Source organism: Arvicanthis niloticus, chromosome 5, assembly GCF_011762505.2.
Source record: "Arvicanthis niloticus isolate mArvNil1 chromosome 5, mArvNil1.pat.X, whole genome shotgun sequence".
In the NCBI taxonomy this organism is placed as follows: domain Eukaryota; kingdom Metazoa; phylum Chordata; class Mammalia; order Rodentia; family Muridae; genus Arvicanthis; species Arvicanthis niloticus.
In genome coordinates this window covers 30936795-30952660 of record NC_047662.1, presented here as the reverse complement: position 1 = coordinate 30952660, position 15866 = coordinate 30936795, and the positions used below count along the sequence as shown (strand labels likewise).

The window sequence follows — 15866 nt, the reverse complement described above, 5'->3', positions numbered from 1 at the left end:
CAATTTTCCAACAACTATATTATGGATGATAAGTGAATTAATAACTTAAAAGATTTAGCTAACACACAAAATAAATAACTATGTACATATGTGTGACTTTTGTATCCAATTAAGAATTATAATGATGGGGGCTGGTGAGATGGCTCAGCGGTTAAGAGCGCTGACTGCTCCTCCAGAGGTCCTGAGTTCAATTCCCAGCAACCACATGATGGCTCACAACCACCTGTAACAGGATCTGGTGCACTTTTCTGGTATGCCTGAAGACAGCTACAGTGAACTCACTTACATACATGAAATAAATAAAATATATCTTTAAAAAAAAAGAATTATAATGGTAAGCTAGGGCTGAGAGGATAAATAGCTAAGTAGTAATACAGCACTTGCCTAGGAAGCATTAAAAAAAAAAAGAATTATCATAGCATTAAAGCTATTTATATCTTTTTGTTTGTTTGCTTGTTTTAAAACAGGGTTTCTCTCTGTATCCCTGGGTGACCTAGAATTCACCTATAGATCAGGCTGGCCTCAAATTCAGGGATCCATCTGCCTCTGCCTCATAAGTGCTAACACTACTTATAGTTTGGGAACTAGTATTCTCTGGTAAACTGAAAACAGACCTTATTTTTTTTTCTTTTAAAGAAGAATTTATTTCTTGTTATCAATTTGTGTGTGTGCACATGTGTATGTAAAAAACTAACTAAAAGCTAAAAATGACGGTGTGTCTTTAATCCTAGAAAGGGAGGCAAGAGGATTGCCACAAGTTGGAGACCTCCCTCAGGATACATAATGAGCACCAGACCCGCTAGAGTCACATAGTTAAACCCTGTTTCAAAACCAAATCAAAACTAACCAAACAAAAATACTCCCAAACTCTAATAAAACAGAACCCAACACATTGGGATACTTGCCTGAGTTGCTCTGCAAGGCGCTGAATTTACACCTTCACTCCCCTTCCCAATAGGTATAGCCATGAAGGGGGCTCGTTCATCCCCAAGGCACTCTTTGTGCTTTTCCTTGGGTATCTTCACTATAGAACATGGCAGGGACGGTGGCATTTCCTCTCTGAGTTCGGAAACAGTGGGAATGACAGCATCATGATGCTTTATATTCTCACTCTGCACTGTCCTTTTGGGCAGTTTCTCTGGAGGAAGAGATGCCAAGATCCTGGGCCCTCTTTGACCTACTCTATCTTCAGAGGACCCTTCTTCTGTGTCTCTAACTAGAGGATTTACTACTTGTAGATATTTTGTTTCCTGGGTTATTGTTATTTTAGATTTCTGATGTCCACAAAACCTATAATCCGCTTTGCTATCCTCATGAAGACCCTTTATATCGGAGGAATCTAGATAACTGATACCTTCCGTATCTAGAGTAGAAAATGGGGTTTCTTTCAATTTATTAGCTCTTGTTGAGTCCATAGGTATTCCTTGATGTAAATTTTCTTTATAATTCTTGGGTGGGAAAATCTTATCTTTGGTCTCTACAGTCTTAGATGTAATACACAGGTCTTGCTCATCAGTAGTCTCCTGTCTTGAGGTAATTTGGGCAGCCATGTCTCCTTTGGAAACGTGGGGTACATCTGAAATTTGGGATTCTCCATCTGATTCCTGGGAGTTTAGTCTTTCAGGTCTTGAGATTTCAGAAGAGAATGGCTCTTTCTGGACAGTACTAGCAGTTTCTTGAGATAATTTTTCTCCTGGTTTTAAAATCGAACAGAGGTTTACAGTTCTCATTTCCCCTTCACTGAAGAATGTTAAAGCATCTCTATTTTTTAGGGAAACATCTTTGGATGTCATCTGGGAAGGAAAGCCTTCCTTTTCTCTACCAGCTTCTTTTTCCTTGTCATCCCCAGTCATTCTCATAGCCTGGCTCTTCACAGAGGGGTCATGTTCATCATCAGTTGTAACTTTCTGGGCCAAGTCTTCCTCAGAAAGAACTGCTGCTACTCTGCTCATTTGGATACTTCGCTCTCCACCCATCTCTCTCCTCACTCTCCGTCCAACCTTCACATTCACTGACTGCTCACTCCACAGTTTGCCTGCTGTTTCATAATGAGATTCTTGTCCTTTTGAAATCATTCTCCCCTGACACCCTCTTGCTTCTTCAGCATCCAGGCCTGAGGCTGACTGCTTTACGTGAGAGATCACTTTTACTTGTGTTCCCGCTTTCTCCCGCTCTACATCTGCACATTTTCTCACAGGACTGCTAGCTTCCTCTCTGAGTTTCAAATCAGAAGATTCTGGGCAGGAATGTGTCACCAAAACTTGATATGAAGATTTACCCTTAAGACCAAAAGGACTTATGATGCTGGCAGATACTTTATTGTCTGTAGAAGCTTTCTCCTCCTCTTGACGTTGGCCTTCCATTTCAAATGAAATCTTCTTGCCATTTTCTGCCTTTTCCCCATTAGAAACCTTTCCATCAGGCTTTCCTTGAGTACACTGACTGCCAACTTGTAACACTCCCTCATGTTTCTCTTTATCATAACTCTCCCCGGTAGTCTTACTAAACTCAAATAGTAACTCCTTTCTTAGAAATTCACCCTTCAATTCACATACTCCAGTCCCACCTTGCTTTCCTAAGGTATCTACTTGGATCATAGTTGCCAGTTCAGGGCTAATCAATCTTTTCTCAACAGCATCATTTAAAGTCACTCTTTGATCATTATGTATATCAATAATTCCTCCAGTTAACACCTGATGAGATGCAATAATCCTGGCCATGTTTTCATCTAACTGTTTCTTTTCCAGAGCTGATGCCAATGTCACTCTTTTTCCTGTGGTCATATCTATGATTCCACCAGTGTTCGCCTGAGCTTCCAAAACCTTCAATGTAGATGCAAAGTCTACTTTTCCATGCTGGATTGCTTCAGACAGTGTTAGCACTTTGTTGCTTGTCTCATCTTTAATATCAGAGAATGGAATTACTTCAAGATATCTCCATCCAGATTCAATGTCAATCCTACATTTCTTTACCAATTCTGAGTAGGGAATAATTGTGCAGTTTTCAGGATCTATAACTCCATGCATCATTCCTGAAGGCAATTCTGTTTTATTAGCTAAGGATTCTCCTTTGTTAGCTTTTGCCAAGGTCAATTTCTGGCCATAAATGAAATCCTCTAAGTTCCCACTAAAGTCCTGAATCTCTTGGATTTCTCTTTTCAAGTCTGGAGAAACAAGATCTAATTTTATGGCTTCCGAGAAGGAAAGAGCTTCCTTTGTTTGAGGATGAAAAAATTGATGGTGGTTAAAGTTCTCAACTTTTCTGAGCTGCCTGGCTACATCTTCACCAATCAAGCCATGTTTAAAGGCATCATCAACAGAAAGTCTCAAGCCAGATATATGATGAATGATACCACCATCAAGCACTTGATTAGTCAACAGATAAACAGCTTCTTCTCTCTCTAGAAGACCTCTATCAATGGACTGCAAAACTGTTAATGGTGCTTTACTTTCAGGGTCCATAAGTCCTGTTGTTTCCATTTGTAGCCTGATTAATCTCTCTTTAACTGCCTTTTCAGCACCTCTGCCTTTGGTAGCTTTTTCCAGATTGATAAGTTCTGTCTGGTCAGCAATGTCTACCAAACCAAGATTTGAGGCCAAAGTTACTGAAAGCTTTTTGCCTCGTTTCAGGTCAACAATTCCACCAGTTATCACCTGTCCCTCTAAAATCCTTGTGGCTGTCTCCTTGTCAATCAGTCCAGCTGCCACAGCCTCCTTTACAGAGCACAGTGAGTGGGTCCTGGGGTCTAAGATACCACTTATAGCTTTGTCTGACATAAGGACATTATACAATAATTTCTCATCCATTAGACCTTCATCAATAACTTCTTCAGTTGTCAAAGACTCACAGGTCTGGGAGTCAAAGAAGCCCCGAAACATGTTCAATTTCCCCATAAGTTTCACAGCTGTGTGGCTGGACACAAGGCCTTGGGCTATTGCTTCATTTAGTAAGAGTTTCTGACCTGTTTCTTCATAAAAGATACCACCATCCTGTAGCTGTGCAGATAGTGTACTCAAGGTAGTGTCTTCAAAAGGAGAGCTACACAACAAGGAAGGCTCACTACCACTATCTTCTGTATCAGCCTTTTCTAATATCACCATCTGACCATCTGCAACACTCTGTCCTTCTTGGCTTTGTTTGTGGTGATCCTTAACCAAAAGTACTTCATTTAATTCTTTCTTTAAAGAATTAACATTCATATCATGTTCTGACTTAAATTCTGATTTCAAACTTATAGAAGTATCTACCTGAAATTGTGACATTTTATTATGAGACTTTATGAGTGGTATTCCAGTTTCACCTGGAATATGGCCAGCTTTGACAGGCTTCATTTGTTCTTTACGACATGCAAACAAAGACTTTGTGGGAGCTTGGTGTTTTGACTTCTCAGTAGAAAGGTCTTTGTCAAACACCAAGGCCATCCCTTCAGATTCCCCAGGACATTCTACAAGGAGGGGGTCTCCACTGATACTTTCCTCGCTAAACATTTCTGTTTGCTCTTCCTTTTTACTTCCTAATAATGGTCTTTGTAGCTCTAACTTGATTTTATTGATGACCTTCAAACTGCCAACATTTTCAGTAATGGCTTCTTGTTCTCCCACAAACAGCTCTCTTTCAGGGCTCTCTGCAGAAGAGCGCTTTATTCCTACCATAGACCTTTCACCTTTTGCTTCAGTACAGTTTTCCTGACTGGGATGGTCTTTGTTCTGAGGAGGACACTGGGATTCACAGGGCTTCCTAGGATGCTTAGCACTGGAAATTTGGGAAATGATCCCAGTATCCAATTCTTGTAATTCCTCAGAAGTGTCCAGTCTTTGATGCTGAATTTCAAATACTTCTGGAAGAATGATTTGACAGTCATCTCTGGATGTTAGCATCTCCACCATCTCTTGATCCAGCAAAAGCAGCCTGTGTCCAGTGTGTGCATTAATGACGCCGTGAGTCATCAGCTGAAACAGCAGCTTCTCTCCAGAGCTACATTTTTCCTCTCTTTGGTGTGACACAGGTGGTTTACCAGCAGCAACGCCTACCTTGCTTTGTTCTGCAGAGTCTGCTAGTTGTATGTGGGGCATCATGTCAGGGATACGAACTGACCTTAAGTTATTGACAAGATCTTTATCTAGGATACCACTCTCTGCTGCTTTTTCCCAGGACCAAATCTCTGTGAGTGTTGGTAGAAAAAGAGCCTCAATTTGCTGTCGGTTATGGAGGATTTTATGTGCTAATTCAGTAGACACAATACCTTGTTCTAGCGCATCTGTAATTGGGAGGATCTCTCCAGATTCAGGCAATAGGAACCCCATAAATGACCAGAGGGATTCTAGAATTACAAGAGCAATCTTAGCAGCTACTAGATTATTGGTCACTGCTTCATCAATAGTCATCCTATCCCCTGTGACAGTGTCAATGATGCCTCCTGTCCGAAGCTGCCTTATGAGAATAGCGCAGGCCATATCTTGGTCAATCAAATTATGTCTCATAGCCTCTTCCACAGTAAGTCTGTGTCCTGTTCTTGGATCTACTATGCCACCAGCAAATAGCTGAGCTTCCAACAGCCGGACAGTGACCTGCTTATCTATCAGCCCTTCCTGGACAGCACGGAAAATGCTAACTTTCCGACCTGATTTCAAGCTCACCATTCCCCTTGCCAACTGCTTGACAGGCAACAATTTCAACCCTGACTCTTGATGGATGATACATCTCTGCATCAGTTCCAGCAAGCCAACTTTTTCAGCTGTATTGGGGTCTATTAAATTCTTGGATGATCTCAGGTGAGACTGCAATTCTGAATGAAGCCATGATGCAATGAAGCCTTGATGAAAAGCTCCCTCCAGATTAATACAGTTCTCACTAGGGGAGAGACTGAAACCTCCAGTTGCCAGGTGAACTTCTAAGACTTTCAATCCAAGTCTCTCACTTATTATTTTCTTTTCAATTGCTTCCACCACAGAAAGGGAGCCTTGGGTGCCTGTAAGCCTGCTTATTAAAGACAGAGAATCCCTTAGTCCCAGGAGCTGCTGATATATTGGAAGGTTAATGAGATTTCTGGTGAGACCCTCTTCCAAGGAGAGCTTTTCACTGTTCTGAGGAGCAATGAGGCCAGACATGATAACCTGGGATTCCAGGAGGACAAGGCCTGTGTCTTGGTCAATGAGGCCATTTTGCATGGCTCTGAAGATGGGAAATATCTCCACTGTGCCTAGGTCAATCACACCAGCAACTGCTTGGCAACCCTAAAAGAAAGAATTAAAATGAAAATTTGAATCAGAACCAATGGTAAAAAGCACATATGTTGAAAGAGAACCACAGTAGATGAAATTCTGATCACAAGAAAAACCTACTCCGAGTAAGTCCCAACCTGTACAAAATACCAAAATGGAAGCCAGGCCATTCATGCTAGGAAGTCATTCTTCTTTGTTTTGTTTTTTTGTTTTTTGAGACAGGGTTTTTTTGTGTAGCCCCGGCTGTCCTGGAACTCACTCTGTAGACCAGGCTGGCCTCGAACTCAGAAATCCGCCTGTCTCTGCCTCCCAAGTGCTGGGATTAAAGGCGTGCACCACCACCGCCCAGTGGAAGTCATTCTTCTAAACTGCCAAATGTTTAATAGAGCCAGAAGTTCACAGATTGCTCAAAGGATGATAGACAGCATTAAGCATATGGGAGTAACAAGCTTTATTTACAAAGTAGCACTCAGTGGAAAGAAAAGAGACTAGCTTTTAAAAACTCATCTTATTTATGATTTACTATGTACTTGGTGTATAGGGTGTGTGCATGTGTATGCATGCATGTAGGCATTCAAGAGCCACAGCACTCATGTGTAAGTCAGAGAACAACTAGTGGGAATTGGTTCCGTCCTTCCAGCATGTGGACCTGATGACAGGCATCTTTACTTTACTGAATCACACTGCTTGCCTTGGGTGGCAATTTTTAAATATTTTATTTTTTACTTTTTAAAATTGTGTGTATGGGTACACATGAGTGCAGGTGTCCTAGGAGCCCAAAGGTCTATCAGTCAAGCAGTGTGTGCTTGAGAGTTAACTCTCTAGGAGACAGTGCTAGGAAGACCTGGAAGGGGCAAGTCAAGGAAGAAACAGATTGTGAACCACTAGAACCACTGCTTCCAGTCTGGGCTAAAATAGGTAATACAACAACTATGATGACAACTACCACTCAGATGTATGAAGAATGACATATAGTCTTCATAGTGGTTCTTTAAAAGAGTAATCTTACTTTTCATGTAAGAACATGAAACACACACTAGGTAACTTGCCCAAGGTAACAAAACAAGTGAGTTCCAGAAACCAACCTGGTCTCAAATCTTTTGCTATTATATTGTCTCTCTGGATAGTTCTTGGAAGTATGAAACAGTAAAGTCACACCTTAAACAGTAGTTAGTCCCTAAATTCAGGGAATAAGGTAAACCATATACATTGATAAAATTACCTTTGTAAATTCTAGAATCGCCTGCTGAAGACTTCTCAATTTACAGCCTTTTATTTCAGATTCCAAACCATTTAGAGTTTAGCCACTTGACTGAATGATCGCTTGCACTGGCCTCCGTTTACAGCTCTTTTTCCTTTTGTTTGTTTTCTGAGTCAGGGACTCACTATGAAACTCTGACTTTCCCCAGTATAAATTATGTACAGCAGGCTGGCCCTGCAGCAGACTCCTGCCTCTGCCTCCAGAGTGATAGGATTAAGGGCATACACCACCATGCCCTTCATTCATTGTCTCTCTTAGAGCAGTATTATTTTTGGATTTTTAAAAACTCATAACGTATTCCTACATAATCTAGACTTAATTGTCAACCACTTCCCTGTCTACTAACAAGTGCACCTCGTCTCTATTCTCAGTGAGAGGTAAACTATATTAAAAGCATAGTTTTTCTCTATGCGTACAGAAAGAGTATCTGCAATACAATGAACAGTAAATGAATAAATAGATAACATGTAAGAAAGCCTTTAACACTATTAGGCCATAGCTTCCACTTTGAAGACTGAACAAGGATTTGAAGCATGAGGGCTGCACATCAGAATGAAGACTGGATAGCAAAGAGAGACGTCTCATTTCTCCAGTTCATTGTATATGCTCAATTAATGGCATAATTCCCCATGCTACAAAGTATATTATTTACTATTCTCCTTAATCTTTAATTTTTGTATTGCAGGGTTCAATTTATATAAATGAAACACACATACCATACAGATCTACTATGTGTCTATTTTATAGAGATTGAAAAAAAATGCTCATTGGGATATATGTAAATCCTTTTTGAAAATCCATAAGCCAGGTGTTTGCACACACCTTTAATCCAAGCAAGCACTTGGGATGCAGAGCCAGGAGGATCTCTAAATTCAAGGCCAACCTGGTTTATAGAGCAAGTTCCAGGACCTACCTCAAAAAACCAAAAAGGGGGAAAAGAAAAAACAAAAAACAAAACAAAACAAAAAAACTATATAAAGCCTGTTGAGAAAGAGATGTTATAACAAAAGGGAAGACTATTGAAATTGTTCAATTTCTTCTGTAAGAGTTATATCTCCAAAATGCTGACATTGAAAAAAACAAAACAAACAAAAAGAAAACCCTGGAATTGAGCCAAAGAGAAAAGCCTTCATAATTCTTTCCAACACCCTCATAGCTGGAGGCTAGGCAGGCAGCACTGCGCTGGGAAGTAATCCAGAGAAATCCAGTCTAGCAAACATGGACATTCTGACCTAGATGAGCAGTAAGAGACAGGGAGAAAAGGAAAGAAAACAAAAGGCATCTACTTACCCACAGTGCAGAGCACGCCTCGGGCAGATAGGAAACAGAGCCTTATGGAGCAGCTCAGCCGTATCGCATACACAGTGTAAGCTTGGGGTTAGCGTCCAGCATGCGACTGTTTGTTTTTTTGCAAAAAAGAACCCCAAACAGGTCGTCCTCTTTTCCCTTTGTGCATTTGTGCTTAAACTCCAAAGGGTTAGTGAGACTTGTAAGCAAGGATGTCAGTTAATCAGAACAGTACTTTACATGACACACACAGTACAGGGCACATCATGCTCAATGTGGCGGTGCTCAGCAGCTTGTCCCTTCCTTCTTTCTTCCCCCTCCCACCCCTCTTTAACTTTTCAAAATGAGAACTGGATGTTCTCAGCAAGCAATTGTTAAAACTTTTCACATACTCCCTTATATGGTGAAGCAACAGCCATCAGAGTGGGCTGCTTTACACAGAAAATCCTGTAGCCTTTATGAATTTATAAATTTATATTCTTGTTTCAGAATCAAGTATATTTTATTTGAACAATCATTTTTTGAATCATGTAGACCAAATGTGATTTACCACATTAGCTTTCCCCACATAAACTGGCCATTGCTTCACAACATAGGAAATAAGCATGGCAAACACACTGTATATCCCAGAGACACATGTATATAATTTGGTTAAATGTACACACACACAAGTATCCAGAAAGAACTTCAGACGATCAACAGCAACTATAATGACTTCCATGTGGTACAAAAATGAAGGTGAGGTGAGAACTGGTAACGTGCTATGTGATAGGATGAGCATGGATGGTGAGGGGAACCAGCGTCTCAGTCAGTGAAGCTCACTCTCCCTGGTCACTCTACAGAAGGAAGAGGGTTATAAGCATGTTCTTGCCAATATCCACAACTCTTGGCTATCAACTCTTGGGTGACAAGGTCTTTAAGGAGTATAATCTTATTGACCTGTGATCAGATAAAATACAGGATTTAAATTCTCATTAACTGTTTTCCAATATGCAATGGTAAAATGTGGGTGGAGGTGGGAGTGGACCGATACAGAGGGTTTGCTCTAAGTGCCCTCTGATATTTTTGACTGACCAACACATCATGGAACCCCAGTAAAGAAACACATGACAAATGACTGCTAAGGTGAGGTTAAATATTAAGTCACATTGGTCATGGCAAGCTAGTGAACATGACTCTCAATCAGCAAAGCCACTTTCATACCATTTAAAAGACTTCCATAATATATGGAACCCAAAACTAAAACTACCTTTTGTTCTGTCTGCTGAGCCAACTGGCTTTGGAGCTGCTGGAGCTGACTTGCGGAACCATCACAAAGGTCATGGTAAGTCTTGTTCAGGGCGCTCAACTGCTCAGAGATCTGGTCCTTCTCTCTTTCTGAAAGCCTGAAGGATGAAGCATTATATTTCTCTCAGGGGAAAATTCTTCAAACTATATTCAAAACTGCTATATTGTTGCCATGAATGGATTATCTGAATATAACAAGTCTCCTATACTTAACTTTGGCATCTCACATATATCCTATGATTCTTAGTGATGTTAATGCTATATAACTCTATGTTTATAGTTCTGCAACTGTAATCAAAATGACCTCCCTGCTTTCTTAGTCTTACTCATATACAGCAAATCTGGATGCTGAAATAATATAAAATCATTGTGATTTAAATTATTAGACCCCAAAATGTATGATATAGTCTTATTTTATGTCTTTACTCCTTTCAGTTATCCTCATTCAAAAAAATTTATAAATCTCACTTACCTATTGACTATATAGTCATCTTTAACTTTTCTTATTTTTAAAGCCTTTGTATGTGGATGTATCTGTTGAGCACATTCCTCATCACACCCATTTTCCCTTGTCTCCTCTCCCAATCTTAGCCATTTTTGTTTGGTTTGGGTTTTGTTTTTAAGAGGTCAGGCCTCTTGTGTAGCCCAGGTTGGGTGAGCTAAAGCTGGTGACCCTTCTGGGTTAGCTTCCTACGATGGAATTACTACCATACAATGCTTAACTCCAAGTTTTACTATTCAACCACATTTGCTTTAGGTAGAAAACAAGATACTGTGACCTAATGTTACCATGTGTTTGTCACCACAGCCATTCATTTCCTGTCTTCCTAGAGGTTCACATCTTGAATCTGGTGAAACCTAAAAGTTGGTTGCCTCCTCCATATTAATTCTGAGAATCAACTATACTTATTTATGTTAGAATTACCTACCAACTAATTGATATTCCCCCAAGCCTTCCTTGACTCTTCAAATTGCTCTGAGTCTATCATTTTCTCTGTCAGTTATCTTTAGTTTACCTCTGGCATGTAAACCCTGCAATGGATTCTTAATCAGGTCCTTAATATTATTCTTGCCTGTCCTCTCATTAATTAGACAAAAACCAGATCTCTAAGATCCCATATGATGCCAAATGCATCCTGCGAGGTAGGGGATATCCCATAGACATATAGAAATCCTACGTTTGTAATTTTAACTGGTCCTAGGTATGTTCCTTAGAAAATCCAAGTGGGAGTCCTCAATTAATCCCTTATCATTTTGCATGGACACTACTCTAATCTTCAATAAACCCCCTACTTAAAAGTTAGATACAGATAGACCACTAGCTATTACTTCTCTTATTCTTGGACCTCACTCTTAACAAAATTACCTTGACATACCCCTTTCCTGAGCTTATATCCTTATACTGCAGGGCAAAAGCTGTCTTGACTACTGATTAAGACTGTACTTTCTACCTACCAATTACTTCCAACTTCTCCCACTCCCCTCCTTCCTACTATTAGTTCTTTGCTGTACTTAAGGCAGTTCATAAACACAGGTCTTCCATCTTCTAAGTAAAAGCTTTGTGAGATTGCATTCTGTTTCTCATTACTTGTATTAATGCCTTCTTTTCCTACAATCATACTTTAGAAAGGAGTTGAATTTCAGTTCCTTGGCCTCTTGGCCTCTCATTTACTTACTGTTCATCATATTGACTCTGACTTCACCCAACAACTGTTCATCAATACCACCAAAAAGTTCCAACGGCCAAATATATTAGATATTCATCAATGTTTCTTGACTTTGAGCCCTCCCTCCTCTTTTGAACTTTGTTGGGTGCTGAGGTATTACTCGCCAACATTTCACATTCCTTCTCTTGAGTTCCTTCACGGGGAAGACCTGAAAGTCCACTTAGGTTAATTGGCCCTTATGATTTCTACTACATCAGTGAATTAAAGCTTTGTCTCTTGAGATTTCTGTCATTATTTCCAAACTTCCTACATAGCTGCCCATCTTTGGTGAGTGTAGCTATCTAAGGCATGAATAAAGTAATACATGAATCTTACTACATACCAGGTATTTCTACTCTGAGGTTCTATAGGCTCTAATATTCAACAATGTCTAAACTACATTATTCTGCAACTCAGTCCTTAGTCTGTGTTTCTTATCTGTGTGAGTGACACCATCATACAGTCAATAGCCTGTGCTAGAAGCCTACCAGTTTTTGTTTGTTTTGTTTGGAGACAGTGTTTCTCTCTCTATAGCCTTGGCTGGCCTACAGTTCACTATGTAGTCCAAGCTGGCCTTGAATTCAGAGATCTCCCTGCCACTGCTGGGATTAAGGCACAGACCACTAGTCTAACAGTTTTTCTAATGATTTTCCATGTGACCAAACCCATAGATTCACCATCCTTAATATCGCTTTAAAAATGTATACATGTATTTATTGTATGTGTATTTGCACAGGCGGATGCAAATACATATGGAGGTCAGAAGAAAACCTGGGGAGTTGTTCTCTACTTCTCCCTGTGGATCCTGGGGATTGAATTCAGGTTGTTTTGACTTATGTACTAAATCATCTTGCTAGCCCCTTAATACATCTTGAATCTTTGTCACCTCTGTACTCTACTGAATTTATTGCATTCATTATTTTACACTTGCCTCTCATCCTCTATAATCCCCCCATGTCAATCATATTTAAGACTCCTCCCCATAGCTGAGAAGGTTAAAAAACAAAACAAAACAAAGCAAACAAAACAAAAACTCCTCAGTACAAAATACAAGGCTCTTGTTGCAGGAATTCTCCAGTCTCATCATGACTCTTAAGATTCAGCCAGTTGCAAAGGTCAGACTCAGGCTGGAAAGATGGCTCAGTGGTTAAGAGCACTGACTGTTCTTCCAGAGATCCTGAGTTCAAGTCCCAGCAACCACACAGTAGCTCACAACCATCTGTAATAGGGATCCAATACCTTGTTCTGGTATGTCTGAAGACAGTTATAGCATATTCATATAAATAAATCTTTTTAAAAAAGAAACAAACAGAAAGAAAAGGTCAGACTCACTTATGACCATGCTTGGCTAAGAAGATCTGTGAAGTTTTAATGGCCTCAGAAACTTGTTCTTTCTTGGTTGTCAGCTCTTCGGCCAGAACCTAGTAGTTGAAATAAAAAAGTAACTTTTTTTTTTTTTCTCAAACTTAAGATTTAAGTGTCAAACATGATTTCAAATAAAATTTCAAAAACCAAGGAGAAAATACAATCTAGGTCAGGCATTATAAATGAGCTTCAGATGTCTAAAAAGGTAAGTGAACACATAGGCAGCTGAAGTTGTTATAAGTCTTGGAAGTTAGCCTTTTCCAAAGTGAGAACTGTCTTTGGAGCAGCCAGGGGAACTGTTCCATGCATGATTCTACCTGTGCAGAGAGAGAGAGAGATGAGCTTTCTACTCACCTGCTGCTCCAAAATGGCCTTCTCAATGTCTGCAGATGCACTAGTGCGAGATGAGGTAGTTGTTCCTTGTGTATTTCTTGCCAGAGTAGACACCCAACCCAAAAGGTCTTTAACCTTCTCCACATGTTCTTGCTTTTCCTCTTCTACCACTTTCTGTAACAAAAAATAGAAAGTCAGTGCTGTGATCAAAGTCTCACTAGGCTGGCCTGGTATTATGTTTCCAAAGCCAGATAGGAAATACATTGTCCTTTATGTTCAGAATCTTGTTAATTTAATAATTTTCAGAAACATGAGTGAGCAGAGAGATTACATGTAAGCACTGACATAATGGACAAAAGATATATATTGCTATCTAATTTCCATGGCATGTCTATGAGTATCTGAAAACTTAGCTTACAAGAATTTTTGTAATTACAAAAAGATTACATACGTATTATATAGGACCAAAGCAGGAATGGGAATGTATATTACATACACTAGAGTCTATTTCCCCAGAAGTTCACACATAAACACACTTCTAAAATTGTTTCTATGCAGTGTTGTACCTTTGTCAATACATAGTTCTTACTAAAATCATTATATCTAGTATAATAAGCTAATATACTATAAGTAACTTTCTATGCCAATTTGTTTAAATCCATTACATTATTTTTAATAGTGCCATAGCATTTTCTGTTCACACTATGGAGATTTCTAATATTTTCCTCCAACAAATTATGTTTTACTGAAGATTTCCACTTATACCATGTGGTGGTTTGATTGAGAACAGCATCCATAGACTCATGTTTTGATTACTTGGTCCCAAATTGCTGGGAAGGACTAGAAGGTGTGGCTTTGTTGGGGGAGGAGACTCAGTGGGGAAAGATTTGAGGTGTCAAAAGACTCTTGTAATTTCAACAGTGTGTACTCTGATTCTTTCTGTTTGTAAATTCAGATGGACTCTCAGACACTGTTCCAGTGTCATGTCTGCCTGTCTGCTGCCATGCTTTCTCCATTGGTGATCACAGACATTAACCATCTGAAACTGTAGGCTCCAAATAAACTCTCTATAAGCTGACTGGGCCATGTTATTATACCATAACAACAGAAAAGTAACTGAGACATACCTCTTTCTCTAATGAAAATACTTAAAGGTGGGAGTGACGGGCATATTTATATATTCTATATTTGGAAATTTTCACCCACTAAAATTTATTTGAAAATCCAAAGGTCACTCAAAAATGATGCAGTGAATGACAAGAAACTAGTTGCCCGGTGCCTATAGTATACTATCTGAGGTTCTGTTGTTACATTGTACAGTGTTTTGAATGAGAATCAGTCCCTGTTGGTGGGTGTGGTTTGGGTAGTTTATACCATCTTTAGCAAGTAGAGCCTTGCTGGAGGAGTGTGTCACTGGGGGTGGACTTGGGAGTTTTAACCCCTCCTCACTTTGCATTCCCTATGTTTCCTATGTGTAGATAAAAATGTGATCACACAGCTTCCTGCACCTGTCACACTGATGGGCATAAATATGATGGGAGTAAATCTTATATATTTGATAAACATTTTGCAGAAAAAAAAGTTATAGTGCTTCCAAGAAACAATAATATACATTAAATAAAGTGCCTTAAAACAAAAATACACAGAAACCAGGCTGTATATGTGACCTGGGGCTTGTAGAAAGTAACTATTTCCTCTAGGAGCACGAGTTTAGTATTAACCAAGAACCAAATTTCTAGAACAGAATCGCTATAAAAAAAAAAAAAAAAAAAGCATGAATTTTACTTATCTTTTAAAAGATGAGGCATGGGAATTTTAGTATATAGTGATAGGATCAACTTGAATAATACATGTTAGCTACAAGGAATACTAATGAGCTACACCCTCTGCTTGAGGCATAGCCTTTTGTTGTTGTTAGTTTATCAAGACAGGGTTTCTCTGTGTGGTCCTGACTGTCTTGGAACTTCCCCGTAGATCAGGCTGGGCTACACATGCTTCTGCCTCCTAAGTGCTGGGATTAAAGGTGTGCACCACCATGCCTGGTGAGACACAGCATTTTAAATCATTCTTTCAACAAGGATGGGGAGCCAAACTATTCTCACCTCTTCCTCTTCCAACCGCCGGAGAGCATCACTGATATATTTTACATGCTGAGTTGTTAATGTCACCAAAGCTGTGTAACGAGTCCTCAAGTCCATGAACTATAGTGCAAAAACAATTTAGTTATTATCCAGAAAAGTAAAATTCAACAGCTGAATAAGGAAGACAACAGAAAAATGAGACAAATGAGAGCTTTTCTTTTTTTCCTCTATTCATTCATTCATTCATTCATTCATTCACTTCACATCCCAACTACAGACTCCTCTCCTCCCAACCCACCTTGCACAGCCCCTCCCCTACTCCCTA

The 15866-nt window shown here is 39.6% G+C and overlaps 1 protein-coding gene across 19 annotated transcripts in view; it reads right to left on the bottom strand.

The window, feature by feature from the left end:
• Macf1 (microtubule actin crosslinking factor 1) overlaps positions 1-15866 on the bottom strand; it is a 336209-nt gene that overhangs the window by 120075 nt on the left and 200268 nt on the right. For 14 of the 19 annotated variants that reach the window (XM_076934251.1, XM_076934252.1, XM_076934253.1 and 11 more), the window contains 5 exons: positions 15563-15661; positions 13482-13634; positions 13095-13183; positions 10019-10154; positions 906-6233 (listed from right to left, as the gene is read on the bottom strand). In XM_076934251.1, coding sequence (XP_076790366.1) covers positions 906-6233; positions 10019-10154; positions 13095-13183; positions 13482-13634; positions 15563-15661 — 5805 coding nt within the window. The remainder of the gene's footprint in view (positions 1-905; positions 6234-10018; positions 10155-13094; positions 13184-13481; positions 13635-15562; positions 15662-15866) is intronic. The other 5 variants (XM_076934254.1, XM_076934256.1, XM_076934255.1 and 2 more) reach the window with 1 other exon arrangement.